Source organism: Telopea speciosissima, chromosome 1 (assembly GCF_018873765.1).
Source record: "Telopea speciosissima isolate NSW1024214 ecotype Mountain lineage chromosome 1, Tspe_v1, whole genome shotgun sequence".
Lineage (NCBI taxonomy): Eukaryota > Viridiplantae > Streptophyta > Magnoliopsida > Proteales > Proteaceae > Telopea > Telopea speciosissima.
In genome coordinates this window covers 31,899,058-31,924,515 of record NC_057916.1, presented here as the reverse complement: position 1 = coordinate 31,924,515, position 25,458 = coordinate 31,899,058, and the positions used below count along the sequence as shown (strand labels likewise).

At 38.8% G+C, this 25,458-nt stretch overlaps 2 protein-coding genes across 2 annotated transcripts; one reads left to right on the top strand and one right to left on the bottom strand.

Moving 5' to 3' along the window:
- Positions 1–3,287: 3,287 nt before the first annotated feature.
- Positions 3,288–5,273, top strand: LOC122658910 (pentatricopeptide repeat-containing protein At3g22470, mitochondrial-like). The gene has a single exon (XM_043854065.1). It carries the CDS (start codon positions 3,296–3,298, stop codon positions 5,144–5,146), a length of 1,851 nt encoding a protein of 616 aa, XP_043710000.1. The 5' UTR covers positions 3,288–3,295; the 3' UTR covers positions 5,147–5,273.
- A 1,988-nt stretch (positions 5,274–7,261) lies between these two features.
- On the bottom strand, positions 7,262–24,040 carry LOC122638937. The gene is made up of 6 exons (XM_043831791.1): positions 23,476–24,040; positions 15,983–16,148; positions 15,318–15,494; positions 15,121–15,204; positions 7,992–8,073; positions 7,262–7,865 (listed from the first exon to the last, which is right to left on the bottom strand). Exons 1-6 carry the CDS (start codon positions 23,847–23,849, stop codon positions 7,423–7,425), a joined length of 1,326 nt encoding a protein of 441 aa, XP_043687726.1. The 5' UTR covers positions 23,850–24,040; the 3' UTR covers positions 7,262–7,422.
- Between the last annotated feature and the right edge of the window lie 1,418 nt (positions 24,041–25,458).

The following is a 25,458-nucleotide window of genomic DNA, read 5'->3' as shown; positions in this document are numbered from 1 at the left end:
CCATTTGACATATCTATCTTGCACCTGAACCAAGCATATCTGGGGCGTTGGCCCGTTGGGTTTGAGAACAGAATTTCTCTCCCATCCATCTATGCTTCATTTATGCTTTTTCTTTCCTTTCCAATAACCAATTGATAAAAGTTCTTTCAAATGGTTCTTTTTTGTACTTGTAATTTCTTGTTATTTTATATGGGAGACTAGGAACAATGTCTTGTTTAGAAATGGCAAGGCTGACTCACAAAGAACAATTTCTCTGATTAACAGATGGATCAAAGACCTAAATATATATCCACCCACTCTTTCATCTGAAATTAATGTTGACATCTCTCTTCTCATTACTAATCCACCTGCTATTACCAAATTAACCTTACCTTATATCGATTATCCGATTTTAATATGTGCAGGACTCTTTCAACCAAGTGTAGACTCAGCGGCATGGGCTTTTGGTATTTTGGAACACGGATGCATCACTTGGGCTGTTGCCGGGTTTTTGTCAGCGGATCATCTTTTGGAGCCGGAGGTGAAGGCGATAATTTTTGGACTACAACAAGCGTTCAGACTAGATTTTAGGATTAAGGAGGTTTGGATGTCAAACAAGGAAGTCCTCCAACATCTCCCTCATCCTAAACAAAAATCATGGCCATGGGACATTTTGCCTTTGTTACTGGAACTTAACTCTTGTATACAGGTTGATACAATCTTTTTGTTAACCCCCCTGATAGCATATTAATTTTTTGGATGACAAATTTGGCTTGGAAGGCAGTCCAAAGTCATCAAAACTTTTGTGTTGATATGAACAATGTAGACAGTCTTTTTAATTCGCAAGTATATTTTATTTCTTTTTTTTATAAAAAAAATGAAAAATCTCTCCCATTAATTAAAAGTGTCAATGTGGAATTGGAATCGAAAACCGAATCTGGATCCAGACCAAATAATATAATGTCGTTAAGCCCTGGATTTGAAATAAGTTTACATAATTCGGTTAGGTTTGGATTCTGATCTAGCCACTAAATCGACGGATCGAACTGAATTTCCCGCCTCGTTAAAACCCTAATAGCTTTTGAATTTAGTTTTTTATTGCCATAAGGCTTAAGCCTTAAGTTAACCCTATACTATTCGAGGAATTTCTTGTTTGCTACTCTGAAACTACAATTTCAATGGAAATCGAGAGCTGCAAATGAGGTGGCTGATGATTTGGCAAAACTGATTCATAGAGATGATATTCCATTATGAATATTCATGTCTGAGTTATTTAGCAAGGGGAGGGTCAAATATATGCAGCCTTACCCTTGTTTCCAGGACTTGAATCCCCGACCAAACATTCAGCAAGTGAGCACTTGACCAACGTGCCAAACACGACCTTCCATTTTATTAGATTTCTAATGATCATAAATTCCACAACTAACAACTTTAATCAAGTGTATTAAAAGTTGGTTAACCATTTAGGATTGGTGTGTGGTTTGTGTGATTACACTTTCATCAAAAAAAAAAAAACTTGGGAAAATTTCACGGACACCCCCTCTAAGTATGCAAAATGTCATAGACATGCCAAACTTGGGTAAAATATCAACCTTCCCCCCTTGACGTTAAGCTCTGTTAGCATCCAAAGTCAAAATGTCCATTTTACCCCTTAGTAATTTCAATTAAAAACTCTGAAGTTAAAATGTCCATTTTACCTTCCCCTCACCATCGTCATCGTCATCATCTTCAACTTCAACGACGTCGGTGGCGTCATTTGCTTCTTAAGAATATCGAAGCTGAAAGCAAAGAGGTCGTTGCCACCACCCCGACGCCTGACGTGAGTGGAGTAAGAGTCCTCGTCGCCTCCATTGCTGGAAGCTTCACCATTAATGATAGAAGAATTCGAAGTCCCGGAGTCATCCAATTGTCTTCCGAAACCATCGGGAAGCTTGTCCACCATCATCTCATCTTCAACGTAGGTTGAATCAGCCGAAACAACATTAAGATCCAGCATAACTCCTATAAATTCGTGAAATTCCCTTCTTTCTATTTCTGATTTTCTGTTTTGGCTTTGAAGATTCCAGAAAGTGGGTTCTATCTGTGAAAGAAGAGCCAGAGCCGGTAAAGGTTTCGGCAAGAAAAAAACAGAGAGGTTTCTACAGAGCATTGGTGTTTGGGCTTGCAGAAACCTCGGCCCTTTACAAGGCATTTACTTATGCGATCTTTCTGCTCAGAGAAAATTACAGTTGAAAGTGAGGAAAAGGATCGATCGGATCCGACAATTCAAGTAGTGGGAAACGATCAAAACCTAAAAGGCAAACAATCGAGCGGAAACCTTCTCCATGCATTCTTAATTTCACTGCTTCAAATTACACTCCTAAATTAGGAAAATTTGACGGTGTTATTCCAATAAAACAAATTCTCTCTCTTATCCTTGCGTAAGTCTTCTCCAATTCCTTGTCACAGCTTCCTACATTCTTTCGCGTGCTTTCCATTAAATGAAATGTTTATGCTTTCAATCGTTTAGGATTTAGGTAGTATATTTCATGAAAGAGATTGCATCTAGGAATTAGGGATTTCTTGGAATCCGAAATTTGCAATTTTTCACTATGCACATATGGAATTACATGTTTCACACTCTCATGATTCGCCTTCCAATCCAGAATCTTGAACTTCACAAGGCCCTAGGGAGAAGAAGATCGAGTGAAACAAGATACCCAGTCTGCAACAGTCGGAGACCTCACACAGGGAAGAAAACAAAGTGATGGAGAGAGAACCCTAGTCCACAGATATGCATTTAACACAGAGAGAGAGAGAGAGAGAGAGAGAGAGAGATAAAAGGGAAAAGGTATGATCTTGGGTCGGGTTCAGGTGTTCGTCGTGGAGAATAGAAATCACCGCCGTCTGTTGGGTTCCAAGGAAGGAGGTCAGACAAGTGGAGAAGAACCCATGCCCCCTTCTTGCTTCTTCCTCCTTCCTCCAGCGCAGGGAAAATGATGAAAGAGAATGGTGTGCCCAGAGAAAACGATGTTGTGTTTGTGTTTTACCCTTAATGGTATTTTGGGAGGTTTATCCTGTGGTAAGGGTAACTTCATCATTATAAAAGAATTAACTGCAGAGACCTAATAGACTGGACTAAGTTAAAAATAAAGTCATAAAATAAGGGTAGTCTGTGATATTTTTCCACAGTTTGGTAAATCTGTGACATATTAAATACTTAGAGGGGGGTGTTCGTGAAATTTTTAATCTAGTGTATTTGGACTTGGAGGAGCCTTGGTCCTTCTCTCTTCTTCTCGCCCTCACCCACCCTTTCTATATGCGTAAATATGCGTAAATGGTGGTGAGAACTGCAGCTTCTGCTGCTCCCCTCTTATCTTCTCCAAAAACTGCTCAAAGAGTTAGTCTTTCTTCCCTATTCAGAGAGCCACCTACAATTCCCAACTCTAATTCTAAAACTACGAAGAAAAGCTCGACTTCCGACACTCCCGACATAACCCAATACGAAAACATCGTCAAGGGTAAGTGCAGATCAAGAACTTTTGATCTCAATGATGCAAATGCGTTATTCGATCGTATGATTCTCATGCAACCCATCCCTTCCGTCTTCACATTCAATCATCTTTTAACTGCAGTTTCTAGGATCAAACATTATTTACCCGCCATTTCCTTCTATAAAAGAATGATCTCAATCGGTGTCTCTCCTGATTTCTATACTTTAAACATTCTTCTCAACTGTTTCTGCAATTCAAATCGGGTCTCTTTCGGTTTAGCTGTTTTGGGGGAACTCCTGAAGCGAGGTCACCATCTCAATGTTGTCACTTTCACTTCTCTGATTAAGGGTCTCCTCATGGAGGATAGGATCATCGATGCTACAGAGCTTTTCAAGAAAATGATTGAACAGGGTTGCCTACCTACTATAATCACGTATGGGACTCTGATAAATGGGTTATGCAGATCGGGCAATACGGCTCTCGCAATTCGCTTGCACCGCGAAATGGTGAGTCGAAGTAATGCTTGTAGTCCTGGCGTGATCTCATACAGCATTATAATCGATAGTCTTAGCAAGGATGGGTTCGTAGACGAGGCTAAAGAGCTCTTCTTGGAGATGTTAGATAGGAGAATTCCACCTGACGTAGTAGTTTACAGCTCTCTCATCTATGGTTTCTGCAATGTAGGGAAATGGGAGGAAGCCACAAGGCTTTTCAGTGAAATGGTAGATAAAGGGGTACCTCCCAATGAAGTAACGTTTAATGTGTTAATGGATGCTCTTTGCAAGGAAGGCAAGACAAGAGAGGCGTATAAATATTTAGAAGTGATGGTTCATAGAGGTGTGGAGCCTGATACCATCACTTACAACACCTTGATGGATGGGTTCTGTTTGGAGGGTCGAATTGATGATGCGGAAGAGCTGTTCAAGTCTATGATAAGTCGAGGGCGTGTACCTGATGTTGTGAGCTACAATGTATTGATCAATGGGTACTGCAAGAGTGGCAAGGTAGAGCAAGCCATGGGTGTTTATCATGAGATGCTTCATGAAGGGATCAGCCCCACAGTCATTACCTTCAACACCTTATTGACTGGTATCTGTCAAGAAGGGAAAGTTGGGGATGCACGGAAACTGTTTGATGAAATGCTCGCTCGAGATCAAAGGCCCAACTCAATCACTTATGCTATATTCTTGGATGGGCTTTGTAAAAACCAGTGCCTTTCAGAGGCCATGGAGCTGCTTCAACGTCTCGAAGATAGTAAATTCAAACCAAGTACTAGGATCTTCAACGTTATCATAAATGGAATGTGCAATGCGGGGAAGCTAGATGTTGCTATGGAGCTATTCTACAAGCTGATTCGAAATGGCTTGAAACCTGATGTGGTAACTTATACGGTATTAATAAATGGGTTCTGCAAGGATGGACAGTTGGAGAAGGCAAATGAGTTGTTTGTGCAAATGGAAGAGAAGGGTTGCGCTCCCAATGTGGTGACCTTTAATACACTTATGCGTGGTTTCTGCCTAGATAATGAGACAGAGAAAGTAATACAGCTTCTTAATAAAATGGTGGAGAGGGATATGGTGCCAGATGCATCCACAGCCTCCATAGTAGTAAACATGCTATCGGAAAACAATGGATGCCAAGGATGTTTGGATTCGCTTCCGACTTTTATGCTCAAGCATCAGCGGAAAGGATGATGTGACGAGTATTGCCAAGAGAAATTGTTCACAACTTTGGACTTCGGAGGGATATCATCAGCTGTCTGGCATATTTTACTGAAAGGTGCTTGCGGGTCGGTGAGCAATGAACGGTCCACTGACATTGGGATGGTGAGCAATCTGATCTCAAGTAAATTATGCAGCTGATCTAATTGAATTCGACAGTGACTTGGAAGTAGAGCATCATTCGAGTATTTTTATCCAATCACAGCCAGGTTTATTATGGAGATCTGATTAATTAGTAGACAGATCTCAAGGGATGATGAGATTATTTGGGCTGTGACGAACAATGGAAATTTAATATAAAGTCTGTATATTGTATTCTGTTTGGTGAATGAGCTGTTCAGCCAACAATTGAGTGGCAAATCATCATATTTGAGACAATATAGAAACTGAAAACTTCTACCCTAAGGGTTCAAATGTTCACTTGGTGTGGAGTGGCTGTTGCTTTACCTTTTAGATCTGAACTCTCAGAGAGTCCCTGATATTGAGGATATATGTTCATTTTGTCATGACTCAAATGAAATTGTAGACCACCTTCTCTTTTCTTGCAGCTATTCAAAGGCCCTATCGTTTTGTTCTCACGCACTCTCTGCACAGAAACTAATCATATGAGCTTGAGAAAATGGTTCCTTCTTTGGATTAGAGAAAGCCAACAGTCCAGCAATGATGGTTTTGATCTTCCAAGCAATGCTTCTACAGTGGCCTGAATTATATGGAAGGCAAGAAATGAAAAAAATCTTCAAAAGTGCCTTCCAACCCTTGGCCCTTGAAAGAGCTGACAGTTTATTCACTGAATTGGAGTCAGCTATCAGGAATACAGATTATACTATCCCTCTTGATGGTGAGCTACCTTGTTTAATTAACGAACAGGCTGACTGAAATTTAATGTGGATGGAGAAAAATCGAATAACAGATCAGCAGTAGTGGGTTGCGATCATGAGGCTAAATTTATTTTGGTGTACATGGTTCCTCTTCTTCCTTGTTCAGCAGAAGAGAGTCTTAGGGGTCTGCTCTCTTAGATCTCCTTTGTATGGGGCCAATCGATGTACTGTTGTGTTTAACTTGGATTGAAATCCTCCCCTTGTATTCATAAAGTCCTTCAAGTGAACAGTCCAAGTTTGGAGGAGGCAATTTTTGGTTAAGTTGCATCGTAACGACATATTCCTGATATTTCATATTCAAAATTACAGTATCTCCTGTCAAATTCCTTGTGAAGCCATCCATATCTAACATGTTAAACAGAATGCTTAGCCCTTTTTGGATGCTTTTTGATATCGGCAGCAGTGGGAAGAGCAATTTATTAAGCGAATATGCATCTAAGAATTGGGTGATCTTGATTTAACCATCCATTGATATTCTTGCATTTTCATTGATTAGGATTTGGGAACAATTCAGAGAAGTAATGCATCTCTTATGGCTATAGTAAACAAAGAGATTGTTTTGCCACACCAAACCATGGTTTTAAAAATCAAAATGGAATTGACTGGCGAGCACCGATTCCGATTCTGATTTCTGACTGATTCGTCCAGGTCTGCAATTGATACACCTAACACAAACACATGACCCTTCATTTCTAAGATTTCTCAGCAATTTGGCCACAGCAGAGTATCATACTGGAAATGGGGTCATTTTTCGCTGATCTATGCAAAAGTATTGGAATTGGGAGATCTAGAGAGGGATTTTTCAGATTTAGGAGAATTTCTGAGGTAAAACTTGGCTTTTCCCCTATTTAGTTGATTTCTGTTTGAATTTGATGAATAGGGTACTTAGAGCCTAGATCTATGGGTTTAGTCATTTCATGTGTTTATGACATTTTTTCAGCAAATTTTTTTTCGCACATCCATTGTAACATGTGTGTAATACAAATTCCCATAGCACTTCTATTTTAATAAATATATGTTTTTTTTTTTTTTATTGGGATTTTTTCTAACTTTGAAAATGTTTAGTAATTTTTTGACCAATTATAAGCTGATCCACCAGTCAGAAGAATCGACCCATTCCTGCCAATTTCAACTGATTCAGGGAATCGGATCAGAATCGACGTGACCCGATTTCGAGGTTTTAGAATATTGACCTAAACTAACGCAAACCAATTGTTCAAAGAAAGAGAGATTATACCAATATAAAGAATCAATTTTATGCTCATACATCTCCATGAACAATGGCCGATATATATCAGAAATTATATGTACTCAAAAAGTCATCCTATCCTCCTCCACCTCATACAAATATACTGTGTAGTACAAGTGAAATCACCTCCGTGCAAGCCTCCCTGCTGCTCCACATAACAAAGCTTTTCCAATTGCACTTGAATGAATCCCACATACCACAGCCACAGTTCCACCTAAAACAATCCATTTCCAATCTAAACCATTATCTCTATTTGGTTGTTGCCTATCCCAATTCTCATCATCCTTCACTTCTTCACCACTAGATGCTAGCTCTAAGAAATTGGTGCTACCATCAATGGGAATCTTTGTGGTGATCCGTGCCATCAGCGCGCATCTGGAGAGTGGTACCTCTGATTTCCTTGCAACCTGATAAGCTCTCATGCCAGAATGTAATTTCTTGACAGTTCCCCACATTCCATGACGGATGCCCAGCTTTGCCACATCCTTGGGGATCCCCATGTCTTCATAATGCACGAGGGTCACCTCACATGCGGATAATTGTCCATCACCCTTCCGAGATTCCACTGCAAAAGAAATCCACCAGCTTTTTATTCTTCTCACCCCAACCCCCAAAAATTCCACTAGTTTGCTTCCCAATTAAATAGTGCTAGAGGAAGAAAACACAAAAAAAAAATTGCAATGACAATTACCAGTCTTGATGATCCAGCTAGAGAAATAAAGCTCTACGCGCCTTGGCTTGTCACGCTTGGGTAAACCAGGATATGGTACAGCCTGTAAAATATTGAGGATGGTAAATCAAAAGTGCTCAATGCATTTAGATATCATGGGTACAACATCCACTAGAAGCTTATTTTCAAATTGCAAAGAATGTCCTTTAATCGTGAACATCCCTCTTCCTGCAGAAAGTTTGAGAGAGAGATGCATGTATAGAGTATATCAAGACCCAGTCATAAATATGTTCAGTAACAAGGAACATCAAGCAAACTTTGAGAACCGGTTCATAATAAGACAGAAGAACACAAGGATGAGACAAGCAAAAAAGAATGCTTTTGTACAATCGTTCATTTACCGATGTACAAGGAAATACAGACTGCAAGAAATGCTGCAACCAAAAAATACCCTAACAATCTTAGGCAACATGATTAAAGATTTACTAATCATGTATGCACCAACATTCCCCCCACAATAAGTTTCTTGTTTATTCACATGAAAGAAATTTTATTTTTCTTTCCAGTCTTCTTTGTTGCAGGGTTGGGGGGTTGGAGTGAGAAGGAAAAGAACCTCAATAAACCACCATTGAAGCGTTCTTCAATTGCACCCACCTAGAAGTCCAAGTTCTAATCAGCTACTAGGATTTAATGCTACAGAGTTTGGGCGATCCAAAAAGCCTTTGACTAATCGCAGATGGTACTTCCTTGCCCACAATCAGGGAAATACATCAAGTGTTAATCTTCTCCACTCTCCAGTTGCCTAAGATAATTTTGGAGAGGCTAGCCATGAGAGGACCCTGAAGGGGCTTTCACCCTGTTTATGCATCATTCTCCATTCAATCCAAGGTATAGCGTCCTATTATTGCTACTGCCCTCCCAAGCTTAACGTTCTTCAGCATCTCACCTTATAAACCAATGCATGACAGGAAGCATGGAGTGAGTGCAGGAGCATAGATAGAGTGAGAGCTATGATGGAAAATTGTAGGCTAGGATGTAGAATAGGTAAACCCTAAGTGCCCATTAGTGGAATGGGTGTGGGGGCAGGAAAAGGGGGATGGCAAATTTGAAAAGCTCCAAAGAAGGAAATAGTTTGTTTAAATTTAAATTTAATGGGATTTTCTTATTGACACTCCTTAAGGTGTCAAATAATTTGTAACCTTATCTTTTTTCCCTCCTAGTACGACAGTTTTTTCTTTCAGTGATCAATTGGTGGAATAGGTGAGGGGGCAGGTAAAGTGGGGTGGCAAATTTGAAAAACTCCAAAGAAGGAAATAGTTTGTTTAATTTAAATATAATGGGATTTTCTTAGTTGACATCCCTTAAGGTGTCAAATAATTTGTAACCTTATCTTTTCTTTTGGCCCTCCTAGTACAACACACTTTTCGTTGTGAGGGTAAAAGTATCATTTCGCGAGTACTCAAAAAGCATGTCAGACAAATTCTTGAGAATGACATGATGGTAAGTCACTTTCAAAATATTTTGAAAACTCTTTTCGATGCAGGTCCAAGTTCACGATGATGACGACTTCCGTCCCCAAGAGGGTGTACGTACATCTTTTGATGAATCTGTTTTTGCAACTGAAACAGAGGGATTTTACGCCAGAAAAGATGACTTACATAAGTATGGGTTAGCTTCTGGAGGCACCTACCTCGACTTGACCCATATACCCTTTAAGGATTTTGATAAGGCTATTAACGAATGGGCACAAACCTTTGCCATTCTAATTGCCAATAATAAGGCTACTTGGCAGGCTGAGAAGTTCATTGAATATCTCAGCGGTTCCCTACAAGGAGATGTTTTGCAATTCATCAGAAAGTTTGATCAAACTGACGAAGGCAAAATTGCCAAAACAAACCTAATTGTTTTGCAGACTAATTTTGAAAAAAATTTAGTCGAATTTATGAAAATCATAAAAACAGAATTTTGTGGTTTTCATGCTCCTGACAAACTCATCAAGGATGTTACGTTTAATTTGACAAAAATTAAACTGAACAATCTTGATGAATTTGAGGCTTTTTCTAAAAAATATATGAGCCTCTACCAGTACTTGATTTGGCCAAGTATGAGTACTGGCGCGATCAGTTCTTCCCTAAGTTACCCCCACCTTGGGATGAACTTTGTTATGCTACCTATCCCGAATTTATCAATACTACCAAAAGTAGTGATACATTAGGAAATCGGATCAACTTTGTTTTCCGTCATATTTTGGACTACTGCCTTAAAGCTAGAGCAGCCAAAGCTATTAAACACAAGATCTCACCAGGTCTGTGTAAAGACATGCTCAAAAATGAATTTGAATTTGGTACCAAACCAAATTATTATAAGAAAAATAAAGAAAAGACCAAACGGTTTTCTAACAAGAGATATAGATGGAAACCCTTTACACCTAAGGATTTTTCATCACATAAAAAAGATAAAATGTTTACCAAAAAACGGTTTATCAGTAAAAGGAAAGCTCCTTACACAAAGAAAAACAAGGCCAACTGCACTTGCTATTTGTGTAATGAAAAGGGGCATTTTGCAAATGAATGTCCCAATAAAACTAACAATGCCCGGAAGATGATTAAATTTCTTGAAGAATTTAATTACGAAGTTCTTTACTGTTCTGAGGTGACGGACCCTACTGACCTCCTCTATGAACTTCTTTCTGAGTCCGATATTGATTCCGACTCTGATGATTTCGTGTTTATGACCCACGAATCCACTTCTTCCCCTGCCATTGAAATTACAAAGATTTCTGAGGCAGAAACGGCCTCCGTCTCTCTTAACGATCTGGTTAGAGAAGACGTTTCCTTTGACTTAAATCTCTTTGACAAGATCAAAGAGATCACCCATAGTGAGGTTTACAAGCTTTCCAAGCTGAACCTCTGGAGCAATCGTTTCTTTGATCAAGCTAGTGGAAACACCACGGCTCAATCAACGGACGATGTCAGTCTAGAGATTAACCTCTTTAACCCTGACCAAATTAAGCGATTAATTAAAAAGCATACAAAATTGCGATATATTCATATTGGTCTCATACAGGTTGAGCTCACTGCCCTCTTCTGCCAAGGAATAGACACACCTATCGTGGCGGTTATTTTTGATAAAAGATTCCTCAAGGAGCCACTCAACGCCCTCATCGGTGGAATCGAGTCAAATATGGTTAATGGTTCGATTTGGTTTAAACTTAAACTTAAACCAAATTTCTTTATTTCCATCCATAACCCGAATCTTTGTGATTCAATGGTTTTAAAAATCAAGACCGGATGGACGGGCATGAAAGTTGATTGCCACAATCTTGCGGTTAGCTGGAAATGCTTACACGAGTTGACAAACGTCACCTCTACTAAGCTTCTTCCCCCTCCCGATAAAAAATTCGTGGAGCTCTTTGAGCCTCGACCCTTTGAATCTGAAATTCAACCCCGAGTGCTCAATTGGAGGGATATTAAATTACCAAAAGAATTGTTAATTAACGATATCCTTGATACCCCCCAACATCTTAGGTTAGAACAAAATCTAACCTTTGAACTACAATCCTCTGGAAACAACCTCTACATCAAACGGCAAAATTCCGTTTCTGGCCCCTCTTCTTCTTCTTCTTCAAATACACCTGCCTTTCCCGGCCTAACTTCTTCTTCCTTTCGTAAAGGACATCAACCTTTACCTCCTCCTTATCTGCCCGCTAGATTATATAAAAGTAATCAACAGCAAGATGAGCCAACTGATGAATATGGCGTCATCACCATATTTAATCACTACATCGCTGAAGGTTCTGATATAATTTTTTCATTTTGTAAAATATTTAAATGTACAAGAAAATTTAAAGTACTGCTAAAGGTTGTATTTGATGATGCATGCGCACTATGTAGATACGGATGATCATGTTCTGCATAACAAGGGGGTTTATATGAATCCATAATTACTTTATTACTCAGCTAATAACACAAGATGATTTCCTGGGGGCTAAACCCGTTCTATAGTATAGGCAGACAATGGTCCAAACACCTCCTTGGCTTTCTAGCCGTGGTGTCAACAGGACATCTAACCACCATAGAATATATGGCCATGGAAACCACAAATGAAATGAACTAAAAATAAAGCAGCTATGAAAACGTACTTCACACCTCGTTAGCGGTAGAACCGACCTTGAGGAAACAGTACAAACTAAAGTAAAGCTGCAGATAAGAAGAAAGATTTCATATATTATTTCTCTTACTTACCATACAAGTAGTCGGAGATAAGTTCTCTTCTTTCACTCTGCTGCAGATCTGAAGAATAGAAGCGACGATCTTTGGTAGATCCTCGATGCTATTCCTAGAACATTAGCAAATTTACTTAAGTTGCTCTGTGGTGGTTAGATGTCAAACTTACTGTAAATAATTGCTTCTTTACCACGATGGATGAGGACATCTTTGCGTGGAATGAAATATCCATCAAAGATAATATTCTGGTTTAACCTTTTGTAGTTAATTACCAGACGAGCCTTACCGCGCTTAATCTCAGCATGATTGCGTACCATAAATGCCGGGCAAGTGTGAGGACTAGTTGAGGGTTCAATTAATCCAAATCTAAGCAGTTCGGGAATCTGTTTGTCAAATTCCTCAATATCAGGCTTAAAATAAAGAATCGGTTTCACACGGATAATCTTTAGCGGACGATGCCAGTTTTATACTGTTTCTCCTGAGAAAGTACACACCTTTCTCCGTATTTCTGATTTTGTTGATAATAATCTAAAAGACCCTCTTTTCCACAAAATTAGAAAAATATGTTTATACGAAAAAGCACAGGATACCCTTCCCCGCGAAATCTTCCCATTGAAACAACGTCAATGTGATGAAGAACAATATTTTCTGTACAAAAAATTTATGCTTGAATATAACAAAAGCATTTTTCATACACATCATAGGAAGAAGAAGAGCAGCCTTTGAGCAGCCTTTTTTCGTTGGAACCTTTACTTATTTGTTCTTTTTATGATAGGGTTAAAACAGTCTTTTTTCATGTTTAAATTTCTTAGTTCCCCCTCCACGATTTTAGAGGGAGAGGTGTTATATTTGTTTTGTTTGTTAAACTTATACTCCCATTAAGAGTATAAGTCTTTTATGTTTTATGTTTTGTGTTTAGGATTCAGATTAGGAATTCCCACTCCTAATCTGACTAGGATTGCTGTTAGATTGATTATTTGTGTTAAGGCCTTTGGCCACTTCTTTTTATTATAAATAGATGAATCGTGGGAGGCTCCCCCACAACCTTCTACTTCAAAAAATTCTCAGATTTCAGATCTGGAACTGCTGCTTCAAGCTGCTGCCACTGCTCCTCTGCGAGCTTGCATCCATGTGGACTCAAGGTGGTTAAGGGTGGGTCCTCCTGCGACTCCTTGCACTGTGAAGGTCAGGAGGCTTCTTCAAGTATTCAAGCTGCTGCTGTTTCTGCAATCTCAGGCCTGCAACCAGTGAGTGACATCTGATTTACTATTTCCTTTACTGAACCCTAACCTGCAACTATTTCCCTGCAAAACCCTAGTTCTCTCTTAAACCCTAAAAGCTCCTAAACACTGCCCAGCCCTAACCATCCAAATCACTCCAAACTTCAACCGAACCCTCTCCCCCACCTCTGTGACACTCGGCCAGAAGCTCTTGGCCTGTCTCCCTCTAGAAACCCTAGATCCCTTAACTCCTTTCATTCCCAAAACCCAAAACCCTAACCCTAATAATTCTGAAATCCTATTTCCTATTCAAACCTAATTAAAACCTATCCTAACAGACTCCTAAAAACCTGCAGACCATTACCCAATAAAACCCTAACTCAATCTCCAATTCCTAACCCTAATTTTGCCCTAGTTACCCTAATCTGCCCATTCGGCCAACCTATTACACAACCTGGTCCTAAGTGAGACTTATTTCACCTAGGCTACATCACTTTTTACCCTCGACTTAAAAGAACTTTGGAAAATAAGACAAGGGGCAATCAAAAGGTTACATGTTCTAAATACACCTATAGAGGTATCATTTAGACAGTCCCAAATTAGTATGTTATACTTCACAAACAGAGAGAGAGAGTCCATGTCTTTTCCTTGAAAAGAATGAAATGAAACTTTTGAAAGGAGAAAGGAGATGAATGGAGATAAAAAAAAACAAACGACAGATTTATAACTAAGAGAGATAAGAGTGTCTCTACCATGAAAGATGGGGAGACTAAACCCAAATACTGCTCCAAAATTTAAGGAGCGGTGGTTCCACATGGATTCCACTATATCATAGTTATCTAGGCATCACCTAGGTGTCCAAGTGCCTTGGTCGCCTTTCATCCAGGCCCCTTCCAATGCCTTGGGTTGTCTAGGCACCATGACAACTACACACCATATACATACTATACCCAGGACAGAACTAGGTCCCAACGGTAAGCCTTATGTTTAGAGGGTAGAAACTCAGAAAGATAGGAAGAAGAATATGCCTGTGAAAATATGTGAAGAATTAGTGCAAGCCAACTGCTGAAATGGACAATAATGTAATTGACTGGAGGAAATGGCAGAAAGGCAGGAAGATATGCTCTCTCTCACTCTCTCTTTCTCTTTTTTGGGGAATATCTCAACCTCTTCTTTGTTCTTCCTTCCCCTTTTCAATTGTAAAATCCTCAAGTCACTGACCAACATATGTATATGATTGCATGTATATTGATCCATGCTCCAAAGAATGGATCCAATGTACTATTTTTGAACATGTAAACATCCATCAGATCAACTTTCCTCTGTAGCTAGAAAATTGATTTCTACCCTTAAAGCCAAACCACCTTAAAAATGGATTGGTCAGGTTTCCTCAAGCTTATGTGTTAGAGATGGATCAGGTTGGTGCCTGGTTCAGGGCTCCAGTTGGGTTAGGCTGAGGGTCAGTTTGTGGGAATGACCAAAACTGGCGAGTTGGGTCCAAGTTGCACATTGCACCAACAGAAAGGTGGAACTGATTAATCATAGAAGCCTATAGTTTTTTTTTTTGGATGAATAGTTATTTTTAAATTACTAAGCTAAGCAACATGTGTTGTTAAGAATGGGAAGGGGATGGGGGAGAAGGGGTAGAACCTAAAACCATCTGAAGAGCAGAGTTAAAGAAATATATATATGCCTAAGTTGTACCTTTGTAACACAATAATATGCCTTTCTGGACTCCCATATTCTTCGACCAATGATATATTCTCGATCACTGCAGAAAAAAGGGAACTGCAGATCACAGATTATCAAATCCAGACATCAGACCAGATGGTATAAGAACAAGAGAACAGAACTAAGAAGACGTCAATAACATAGATCCAGAAATCCTATGCTCCACAAACCTTTTTTATCCAGTGGACAATCATCGTCCCTGTGTGACGGAACTCCTCCAATATTTTGAAATATGAAAGCATGTGATCCCACTTGGGTCGAAACTCATCATCCCAGAAGAAATCTCTAACCAGCTCAGGAGTCGCATCCTCAAAAACAGTTCTGCTCCGTAAAATGGTTGGGCCTGTCTGAAAGAAGCATGCAGTATCAGATACTGAGGCAGATTTTCAACAAACTCTGACAAAAAGAAGGGAAAATTACTAAAAAGAAGTTAATGCCTATTCGGTCCTCAGGGAAAATGGAAGTTCCGAAAAGTTGAAAAGATAAGATACACAATTAGAAAATGAGCATAAGGTACAAATTCTTTATGATAATAACTAGAAACTAAAATAGGGGAAAGAACAAAAATCTTCCAAAAAGTTGCAAAATGGTCAGTTAAACTGCTATTCTGTGATGATAAAAAATAAATGAAGACAACAAGAAATAAACTGCAACATATTTGCAATGCCCTATGTGTGCAAACCACAACATACAAAATATGATCCATGTGCATTACCATAGAAAAACACAGATCCCTGAAAAGCTGACAGCTAACAAAACCAATATTTCTCAGCTGCACTTTATAGCATGACAAAAAGAAACACAAAGAGACATCAAATTCAAAACAAGAATATACCTCAGGCTCGTGGCGCCAAGCTTGGTATTGCATGTTTGGGGTGGAGCGCTCCATTATATTTTGCCATGAAATATCTCCATCCCTTCCTTCCACAAGGTATAATAGATGTTGTAAATCTTTTTCTGTGACAAAGTCTTGCTCTTGTTCCAGAGCTTCACTAATAAGGCTGCAAAAATATGGTCATAACAAGAACTTATTTATTATGTCCATGAATAACCACAACTAACTAAATCAATAAAAAAAAAATGTGTATTCAAGCTGCCAACATGAACGAAAAAATTGTTATTGGACCAGAATGCAAAGAGCAAACCATGACATTTCTCTAAAGTACATCTTCAACATGATGGATTCTGTCTCAAGAAAAACCCTAGCATTCTTAAAAAAGGTCATACCCAGCGCAAACCATGACATTTCTCTACCTTCCAAATGTACAATAAAATAACACCAAGTAAATTTATCCAAGTGCTGCCCTCTTCCCCTATAATGATTTGCCAACTGTTGAGGGTTGATGTCTTGTATTCTGTGGATTGGGTTGTGAGCTGCCTCTGGAGGTAATTTCGGGAATTTGTATCTCTTTGTTTTCCCTTTAAATTGTTAGCGCTGAGGGTTATTCGGGTTACTGGGAATTCTTTGTAAACACAGAGAGGCGTAAGGAAAAGAGCTTGTAACCCTTTCACTGTTACTAGTGAAACTGCTCTCATCTCTCTATGGACAGGCACCTTGCCGAAATATGTATATCCTTGCCTTGTGGTTGTTTGATTGCTATTTCCGTTTGTTCTGTTTTGTTATCTACATCGTGTATAGCTTTCAGTTTCTACACCAACACTGAAGAAATTAATGATATGCTTTGAAATTACCAACCTCAGATTGTAAAGTTTCACAAGCACTCAGGACTAAGGCCTTGGAATTAGAAGGGGGTGGAATTTCCATAGAATTTTATGGCGGAATGACCAATTGCACAGAACCACGGACAAATATTTCAAAGATAATCTTCTACTCTACTTGAATTAAAAATCCAGACCCAATTATCTTGTTTGCATTGGTAGATATAAACATCACAGAGACGATAAAATAAAGATGGCATGTCGTTTTACATAGCCCCGAATACCAAGTGCCAACAAATATGTTTCGAAAACAAGTAGCAATGACCAACTTGTCTGAGACAAATGCGAACTAATTAGGCATCCCTGATTCAAAGGAAACTCATCAGCAAGGTTTAAAATATCGTTTTGTTTCGTTTCGGTGTTTCAGCTGAGTAAAATCTCACCGAACCATTGCATTTTTCTCTTGCTTGTTTTGGTTTGTCATTTCGGTAGGCAAATGGCCATAGTAGGCTCCAAAACTTTAGGGAAACTTTGTTTTAGGCTAAATAAAAATATGTAAACCTTCAAATTGCTAAAAAAGTCACACAAAGTGGTGTTTTGGATATGCACCCTTGGTTGGCAGTAAATGTCGAACCATGTTGTATACCTTATGTAATATTGCCTATACTACACATTGTTTTAGTACTGGATGAAGGAACATAATATTGATTAATTATTTAAGAAATAGTTAAAGTAGAAAGCACAAAGCACGGTGAACAATACACAGACACCCAAGTACAGTGACAACACAGACACCCAAGTCTTTCATGTCCCAAGAATACAAGAACTATGACTGTCTATTGATATGAACTATGATGTACTGGATCGAGTCCACTCATGGTCGGATGGAGTCGATGTGCATTGTTTACGTGAAATAATTGAACGTGGCCAAATCTTCCCCAGTAAGCAGCAACTGATCTCTTTGGAGTGATGTGGCAAACCCAGTAGTGTATTCCAGTAGTTTGGAGGGGTAATGTGGCAAAAAATCCAAGTTTCTAGCATTTTTCCCCTTCTCCAAGTTGAAACCAGTGATTTCTGGTCAAAATTTCAACTAGAACTCGTGAAATAAGATATATTTATACCCTGCTTTGTGTTGTTTTGGAGAGACAGTACAAATAGTACCGGCTTTCTGTCGAAACAGTGTGTTCTGTATTTTGCATGGTATTTCATCTCGGTGACTTTAAAACTACCGAGATTTTCAAAATTTCGGCGAGTTTTCAAACTATGCTCATCGGTCATCCCAACAGAAGTCCTGTTTTCTAATTCTACCCACATTCCCAATATCAAACTCACTGAAAGGAATAAAGAACAGAAGAATAAGACACTGTCTTCCAAGGTTGAGTCATCCGAGCAGCCATACGAGAATCCAACGACTAGATGATGATCATAATGGCTTCAACTATTAAATGAAAAAAACTTTCAGGACCCAATCATTTAATGAAAAGGTAAAATTCCTCTCTTTCACTCTATTAGAACATCCGAGATCCACTTTAATTAGTTTTCATCCAATTGATGAGATGATGTTCTTCTGGTCTTGCCCTAATAAAAATTCCATTTGCATTTACAGATTACGTTTTGGCTATTTTACCTTCAATCAAAAACATTATATAATTACATAGCATTTCTTTGATCATAAGCATTATATAATCATTTTTTGCATTTTTTTAAGAAGTACAATTTTTTTAAAGTTATATTTCCTCATCTTAGGGCCATGATGCACAGGTGGAGCATAAAAACAAATAAACACAAGATGGTAAACTTTCTACTGAAGATAGAGCATGGGTTTGTTATAACTTAGAAGAAATAATAAGAAACATAACTCAAGTATTAAACCAAATTAATGGGTGAAAATTTTCTCTCTTCAATTTGATCACTGTTCATTCTAACAAATAAACCTGAATGCATAAAGTACACAAAAACAAACGAAAGGTGGTAAACTTTCAGAATTCTACGAAACATATCTGAACCAAGTTAGACAGATACAAACAATTTTCCTCTCACTTTAATCACTGTTTCAGAATTCTAACGCATAAACCTGAAGGACTGGAGCATAAGCATTTTGAGGATGCATTTACCATCAGGGCTGAATAAAACTAACAGTAACATGATATACTTGGCAAAAAAAAAAAACATTCATATTTTCCTTTTACATAAAAAACGAATTCTTATGCAACGCTGGACAAGTAATTTTATCAGAAAGGTAAACAATGACATCACTTCATGTTTTCTGTTTTGCTTTTTTTTTTTTTGGGGGTAAATTACGTGTACACCCCCCTGTACTTTGCCTTAAATACAAATCGACCCAAGGTTTCAAAAAGTGAACGAGTACACCCCCTGTAGTTTCAAAACCATGCTAAACTAACTGACCGTTAGCCATCCAACGTTAACTGATGACGTAGCATTGAGAGTGGATATGAAATGTCTGTTTTACCCTTAGAGAACCACTAACCTAAACAGTGGGTGAAGATATTCCTCCTTCCATCTTCCCAAAACCCTAATCTGCACAAAAAAAAAAAAATTCACAAACTTATTACGATGGGTTGCAATCTGAGGACTTCCTAAAGATTGGTGGTCTACACCAGTGCTCTATGGACAGAGAACCTCAGATAAGATTGGTGGTCTACACCAGTTGCTCACGGACACAAAAAAATTGATGAGGAGGTGGAGAAGCTGAAGGAAATGCTTCATTTCGCCTTTTTCTTGTGTTGCTTGATTGACGAATCAACTCATCAAACCTCTCTAGAAACTTGAAAGTTTCTTTCTGCTTAATCCTAATTCCTCTCTCCCCTCCTGCAACCCATCGGCTTTCTCTCTCTCACTCAAGCTTTCTGTCTGTAATTGCTGTAAGGGAAACAGAACAATGAAACAACAAGAACAGACACCATCAGTCTCCATGGCGAAGATCTTCAAAGACCAATTACGTCTGGATAGCCTTCTCTCTAATTTCCTCTTCCTCGGGTTTGGTGCCTCCCTCGGAATCATTGTCCGTTCCTTTCTCATGAATAATATGCCAATCAACTCCGTAGCTACACCAGTGCTCTCTGGACAGAGAACCTCAGATTCCACCGTTTCCATGGAATCCACTATATTCTGTTCCAAAAGGGCATCGGTGTGGTTGCAACCCATCGTAATAAGTTTCTGAATTTTTAGTTTTTTTTGCAGATTAGGGTTTTGGGAAGAAGATGGAAGAAGAGGGAATCTCTTCACCCAATGTGTAGGTTAGTGGGTATCTAAGGGTAAAATGGACATTTCATATCCACTCTCAACGCCACGTCATCAGTTAACGTTGGATGGCTAACAGTCAGTTAGTTTAGCATGGTTTTGAAACTACAGGGGGTGTACTCGTTCACTTTTTGAAACCTTGGGTAGATTTGTAGTTAAGGCAAAGTAAAGGGGGTGTACGCATAATTTATCCTTTTTTTTTTCTCCCTCTAAACAAATTCCCCTCCAACATAAGAAGAAAGTAGTTTTGTCAAGCAGCAATGTGATTTATTTCATGATTATTCAGCATCTAGTCATGGAGACTGGTTGACCTTATAATAAGCTTGAGAACCAGTCCAAGATAACAGGATCTCAGTACCCAAAAGTGATCAGATTCAAGGGAAGCTTCAGATTTAAATAAGAAATGATGCACAGTAGGAATTATCTTCAATTAACCTTTAAAATAAATGATGGAACAACTGAACAACTTCAAAACTTAATGTTTGCATGGACAAAATAGAGGAAATAAGATAGAAGAAGAAAGATATGACTTGAAGAGTCTCACCCCAAGCCTAGGCTAATATCTCACCAACCCCTACAATCTCCCACCAGGAACAGAATCTCACTGCAGCTCTGTTTCTCACAGAAGAATTTTACAAAATCAATTTAATTTAAATTCTTAACTTTTTTTTTCTTTCAAAATGCTTACATGCAGCCTTTTATAAAGTGGCTGGGAGAGTTCTAGACTTTCATTGGAACTTTCTCCTAGATATTTAATGAACCTTACATTTTCAAGGTCTTTCACAACTAACAATGAAATCAACCTATTGAGATTCCCAAGAACATATTGATATCCCAAGAGTTCACAACTTTAGAGGACTAGATACAACCAACTAGGTAAATCCGTACGGGCCTCTTATCCCTCATATGTGGGCTTTCAAAATAGGTCGATTACAATCTAAAACATAAAAATTCCCAGCTTATGACCCATATAACCTATTGGGCTATTTATTTAACCCATTAGACTTGGATTTGGGCTTGTTCTAGCGTGAATATTTATGCTGAAACCTCTCTTGATCTACATCAACTCTCACCGGCTTGAAAAAAACTCAACCTAGAGTTTTGTAGTGACGACAGGGTAACACCATGTGAGTAGCAGCTTTGACCAATCCCAAACAAAACTTTGGTAATATAGGGTTTTCTTATGCTGACAGGACTAGTGCTCATAGTGACAAAGAGGTCAACCACAGGATACTGCACATTTGTGGTTAGTAACATTGTCACTTGGAGAAGCAAGAAACAGACAATAGTAGCTAAATCCAGTGTTGAGGCTAAGTATCGAGATATGGCTCATATTGCAGCCGAGTTGATGTGGTTAAAATCATTACTTCAAGAGTTGGATTTTTCAGTCAATTGACCCATGAAGATGTTTCGTGATAATTAAGCGGCTACCTACATTGCAAGCAATCTGGTGTTTCATTAGAGAACCAAGTACATAGAAGTTGGTTGTCATTTTTTGAAAGATGCTTGTCATGAAGAATTTATTGTTACTCTGTTTGTTTCTTTTGCTGACCAACTTGGTGATGTTTTTACCAAACCTCTGTTTGGTTCTGTTTTCAGAAAAGGATGTTCCAAACTAGGCATGGGTGATCTGTATGCTCCAACTTGAAGGGGAGTTTTAAGAATGGATTTGTACCGTGGGGGTACAGAGGAGGTATGTGTACCATAGAAGTTGATTGTCATTTTTAACACGATGCTTGTCATGAAGAATTGATTGTTACTCTGTTCATTTCATCTGCTGACCAACTTGATGATGTTTTTACCAAACTTCTGTTTGGTCCTGCTTTCAGAAAAGGATATTCCAAACTGGGCATGGGTGATCTGTATGCTCCAACTTGAGGGTGAGTATTAAGAATGGACTTGTACCGTGGGGGTACAAAGGTGGTATGTGTACCATGATAGGGAGGAAGTCCCTATCATGGCTTGGTCATGTGGGTTAGATATGGCTTATTTCCTTTCTAATTAGGATAGGTTGTTGTTTCCTAGTTAGAGTAGATTACAAGGTATTTGTTTCCTTTTTACCTTGTAACTGTTTGAATTATATATATTTGATTAGAGGGAGACTGCTAGCGCACATTACTAAGAGCTCTAGCAGTCTCGGTTTTTGTCTTTCTCTTCTTCCTCTTGTGTGATTAATAGTTATTGATCCTTGATATTGTCACAAAAAATATATTTCTCTACAACTATCTTCTTAGGAATAAAGAAAAACCAATGCAACTCAACTCAACTCACTGGACCTCACCCCAATCATTTAGTGTTGGCATTCCAAGCGAAAAACCAGACAAAAATACATGGAGGTAAGGTATACCACTCTCCTCACAATAAACTTTTACCTTAATTATTTTATTTTTGTTTTAAAACACTAATCAGATTATGTATGACAACCTTGTGGCCCAGAAACTTCGTTCTTGTAAGAGTCCCAGTTAAGCAGCAAGGTTCTTAAAATTACCAAAGATGTTGCCAAGGCATACATGATAGATTTCCTAGGATATACCAAACTGGCACTTACCCTGTTTTTAAAGGCAATACTGGCCCAACAGATTGTTTATGTAGGCATGAAATGTTTCCCAGCTATGCCCAGTTTGAGAGTATATAGAAATAAGACACAAATAGTCAATTCTATATGTATCAAGTGTAGCTGTATAAAACGAAGTATACAACCTTATGTCATCAGCAAAATACTCAAATTTGCATTATTAGCTGTATCAAACTTGAATTGACATCTAAGAAATGAAACACGCAAGTTAAAACCTAGAGTTGTACATTACGCACGGTGTCCACTTAGGCAACTAAATACCTAATTGACTACCCAAGCCTAAAGCCATTCATGAAGGAATGAGTCCTTGTGGGATTTCTAGAGATGAACACGACCGATCTTACCTCTGGTTTATGTCAAAATTCGGATGGCTTGTTTCTAGTTGTAACCTTTTAAATTGTCCTGATAGGTTTACTCTTCCATCCAATTACAGAATGATTGTCTTCTTGGTTATGACTTGTATCCTGCTAGTAATCTTCTTGGATCTGACTTGCACCCTGTACTAGTATTGAGCCTTTTAGTTCATCAATATCATGCATATTTCCATTTCACATAGTCTAATGACAAATTCATAAGCTTCCTACCAAATTCAGAATCATCAGCATCATTACAGCACCTAACAGGTATCCCTAAGCCAAAATGAAAAATAATATTTCGACTCCCCCACAACTGTACCAATTCTGCCGTCAAATACGATCAATAACTACTCCGCTAAGTAAACGTGGCAACGATTATTAGCGTGCATTTTGAATTTTGGAGACACCGACACATCAACAAACTCCATTAAAAGAAGAATAAGAAGAATACGTCAAGAAGGGGGAAACGAAACTTACTCAACACTACTACTTCGCTCGCCCTGCATCACCGTTCCAGCTGATGAATCAGAAACGATGGGATCTTCATCCTTCCCTTTGAAATTTGACCAAAGCCGACGAGCAACTGAGAATGCAGAGAGTGCCGTGAAAGCAAGCCAAAGACGACGAGCTCCGAAACCAGGCGGAGCAGTCCAAAGAAATCGGAATTTACTTCGGAGGCCTAAGAACACGAGACCGGTCCACCGAGGCCTCCATGACCATCCAATCACCAATCCGATCATCACGGCAACCCAAATAGGAACTGCGCAAACCAAAATGTCGACGAATGTTTCAACAACCGCTGGTTTCTTCAAGATCTCCATGAGATTGAAATTGAAGTGGATTTCCTCCATTAATGCTTTAGGAATCAAAACAAAACTAGAGAATGGAATCTTCAAGTAATCGAACTACAATGATCTCTGATCCCTCTAGGAGAGAGAGGAAGAAATAGATCTCCAAACATTAAAGGGTTCGGAGCCTGAACGGAGACCACTCTGGGCGAGAGGTTGAACGAAATTCGAAAAGAGACCCGAGAAAGATAACGACGCTGCCTTTTCTCTCTCTATTTTGTTCTATCGAATCGTGACGTGGCAGCTGTTATACGGTTAACAACGGCTTATTTTTTTTGGATAAGTATAAATTTTTTCGGAGTGTAACGATACGACCAACTGGAGGATGGAAATTTCGTTCTCCTTCGATCAAACACAGAGTGCAACACGTGGCAGAGGAGACACGGAAATCACATGGATTTTTATATATCAGGAGAATAAAAGTAACAAACACTTTTTGGTGCATAGGTCATTTTAATGGAAAATTATCACCTCAATTTGCGTGCCTATCAATTTCCTCAATTTCTCTAATAAAAGAAAGTAGACCTCACTTGGGCAATGTGATCAGGCAGGGGGTAGGGTGGTCATTTCTGCTCCCTATTAGATGGAATTGAGGAAATTAAGGGGATAAAAATCCCATTTTAATGGGGTATCTAATCACCGGATCTAGATTTGGATATTTAAATAAAGGAGCGCTATTCTCTGTGCCGCAACGTAGCCTGAACCCAGGCATATGGGGGTGGGCACAATGACCACTCTACCCTACTATACAAGCTGCCCATGTGCCTAGGCGCAGGCTGCACTGCGACACAAAGAACATTCTCCCTTAAATAAAATAGAGTTTTTCCTAGGAAAATTATCCTCTCCAATTCTTTAAAGCTCGGCATATAGAGCTCGGACCATTGGATGTTTAACCTGCCATGTGTCGACATCTCCACCTAGCACTACCGCACTGCCTAGCTTAAGGAATTGGAGAGGATAATAATCTGTTTTCCCTAAGCCATGGTGAATGCAAATTCATTCATCGCAAGGTTCAGATACATGCGGGAGGGTATGTTGGGGAACATATTAAAACTCTATAGGGGTTTGTGAACTTTAAAATGGTGTGGTGAATCTTCATCGTAGTGGTGAAAGAAAACTTTCTCCTTTAATTAAACATGAAAATGGATTTAACTTTTGAGGCAAAAAAATTGCTATGATGTCAAGCACTATTTCTTTCTCAAATAGGGTTCTCCAGCTCTGACCATGTGGGCCCGTGTGGATGATACCATTCTTTATATGTTCATTGGTGAAGTATGTAGATTTCTTCCACCCTAGCTTCGTGGTAAGCCCTCAACCCAACTTTTTATATGTCATATATTTCAATTGAATATCTGATTAAAATAAAAAAGACTGAATACAAATATAAGTATATCAGGCTTTATTTGTGGTTTGTTTATATGGATGGTTGTATCTTGAGGATAGAAATTAAGATTGTTTTTGCTATGTATTCTCAGAATAAAATGTGGGTTAGTTCTTCTCTATTTTGTCATTGCAGAACGCATTGTAGTCCCAAAATCTATTCCGAGAATACATATCAAATACAACTTAAGTCTTACTCATGGGCCCGTGACAAAGTAGTGTGGGTGCCAAC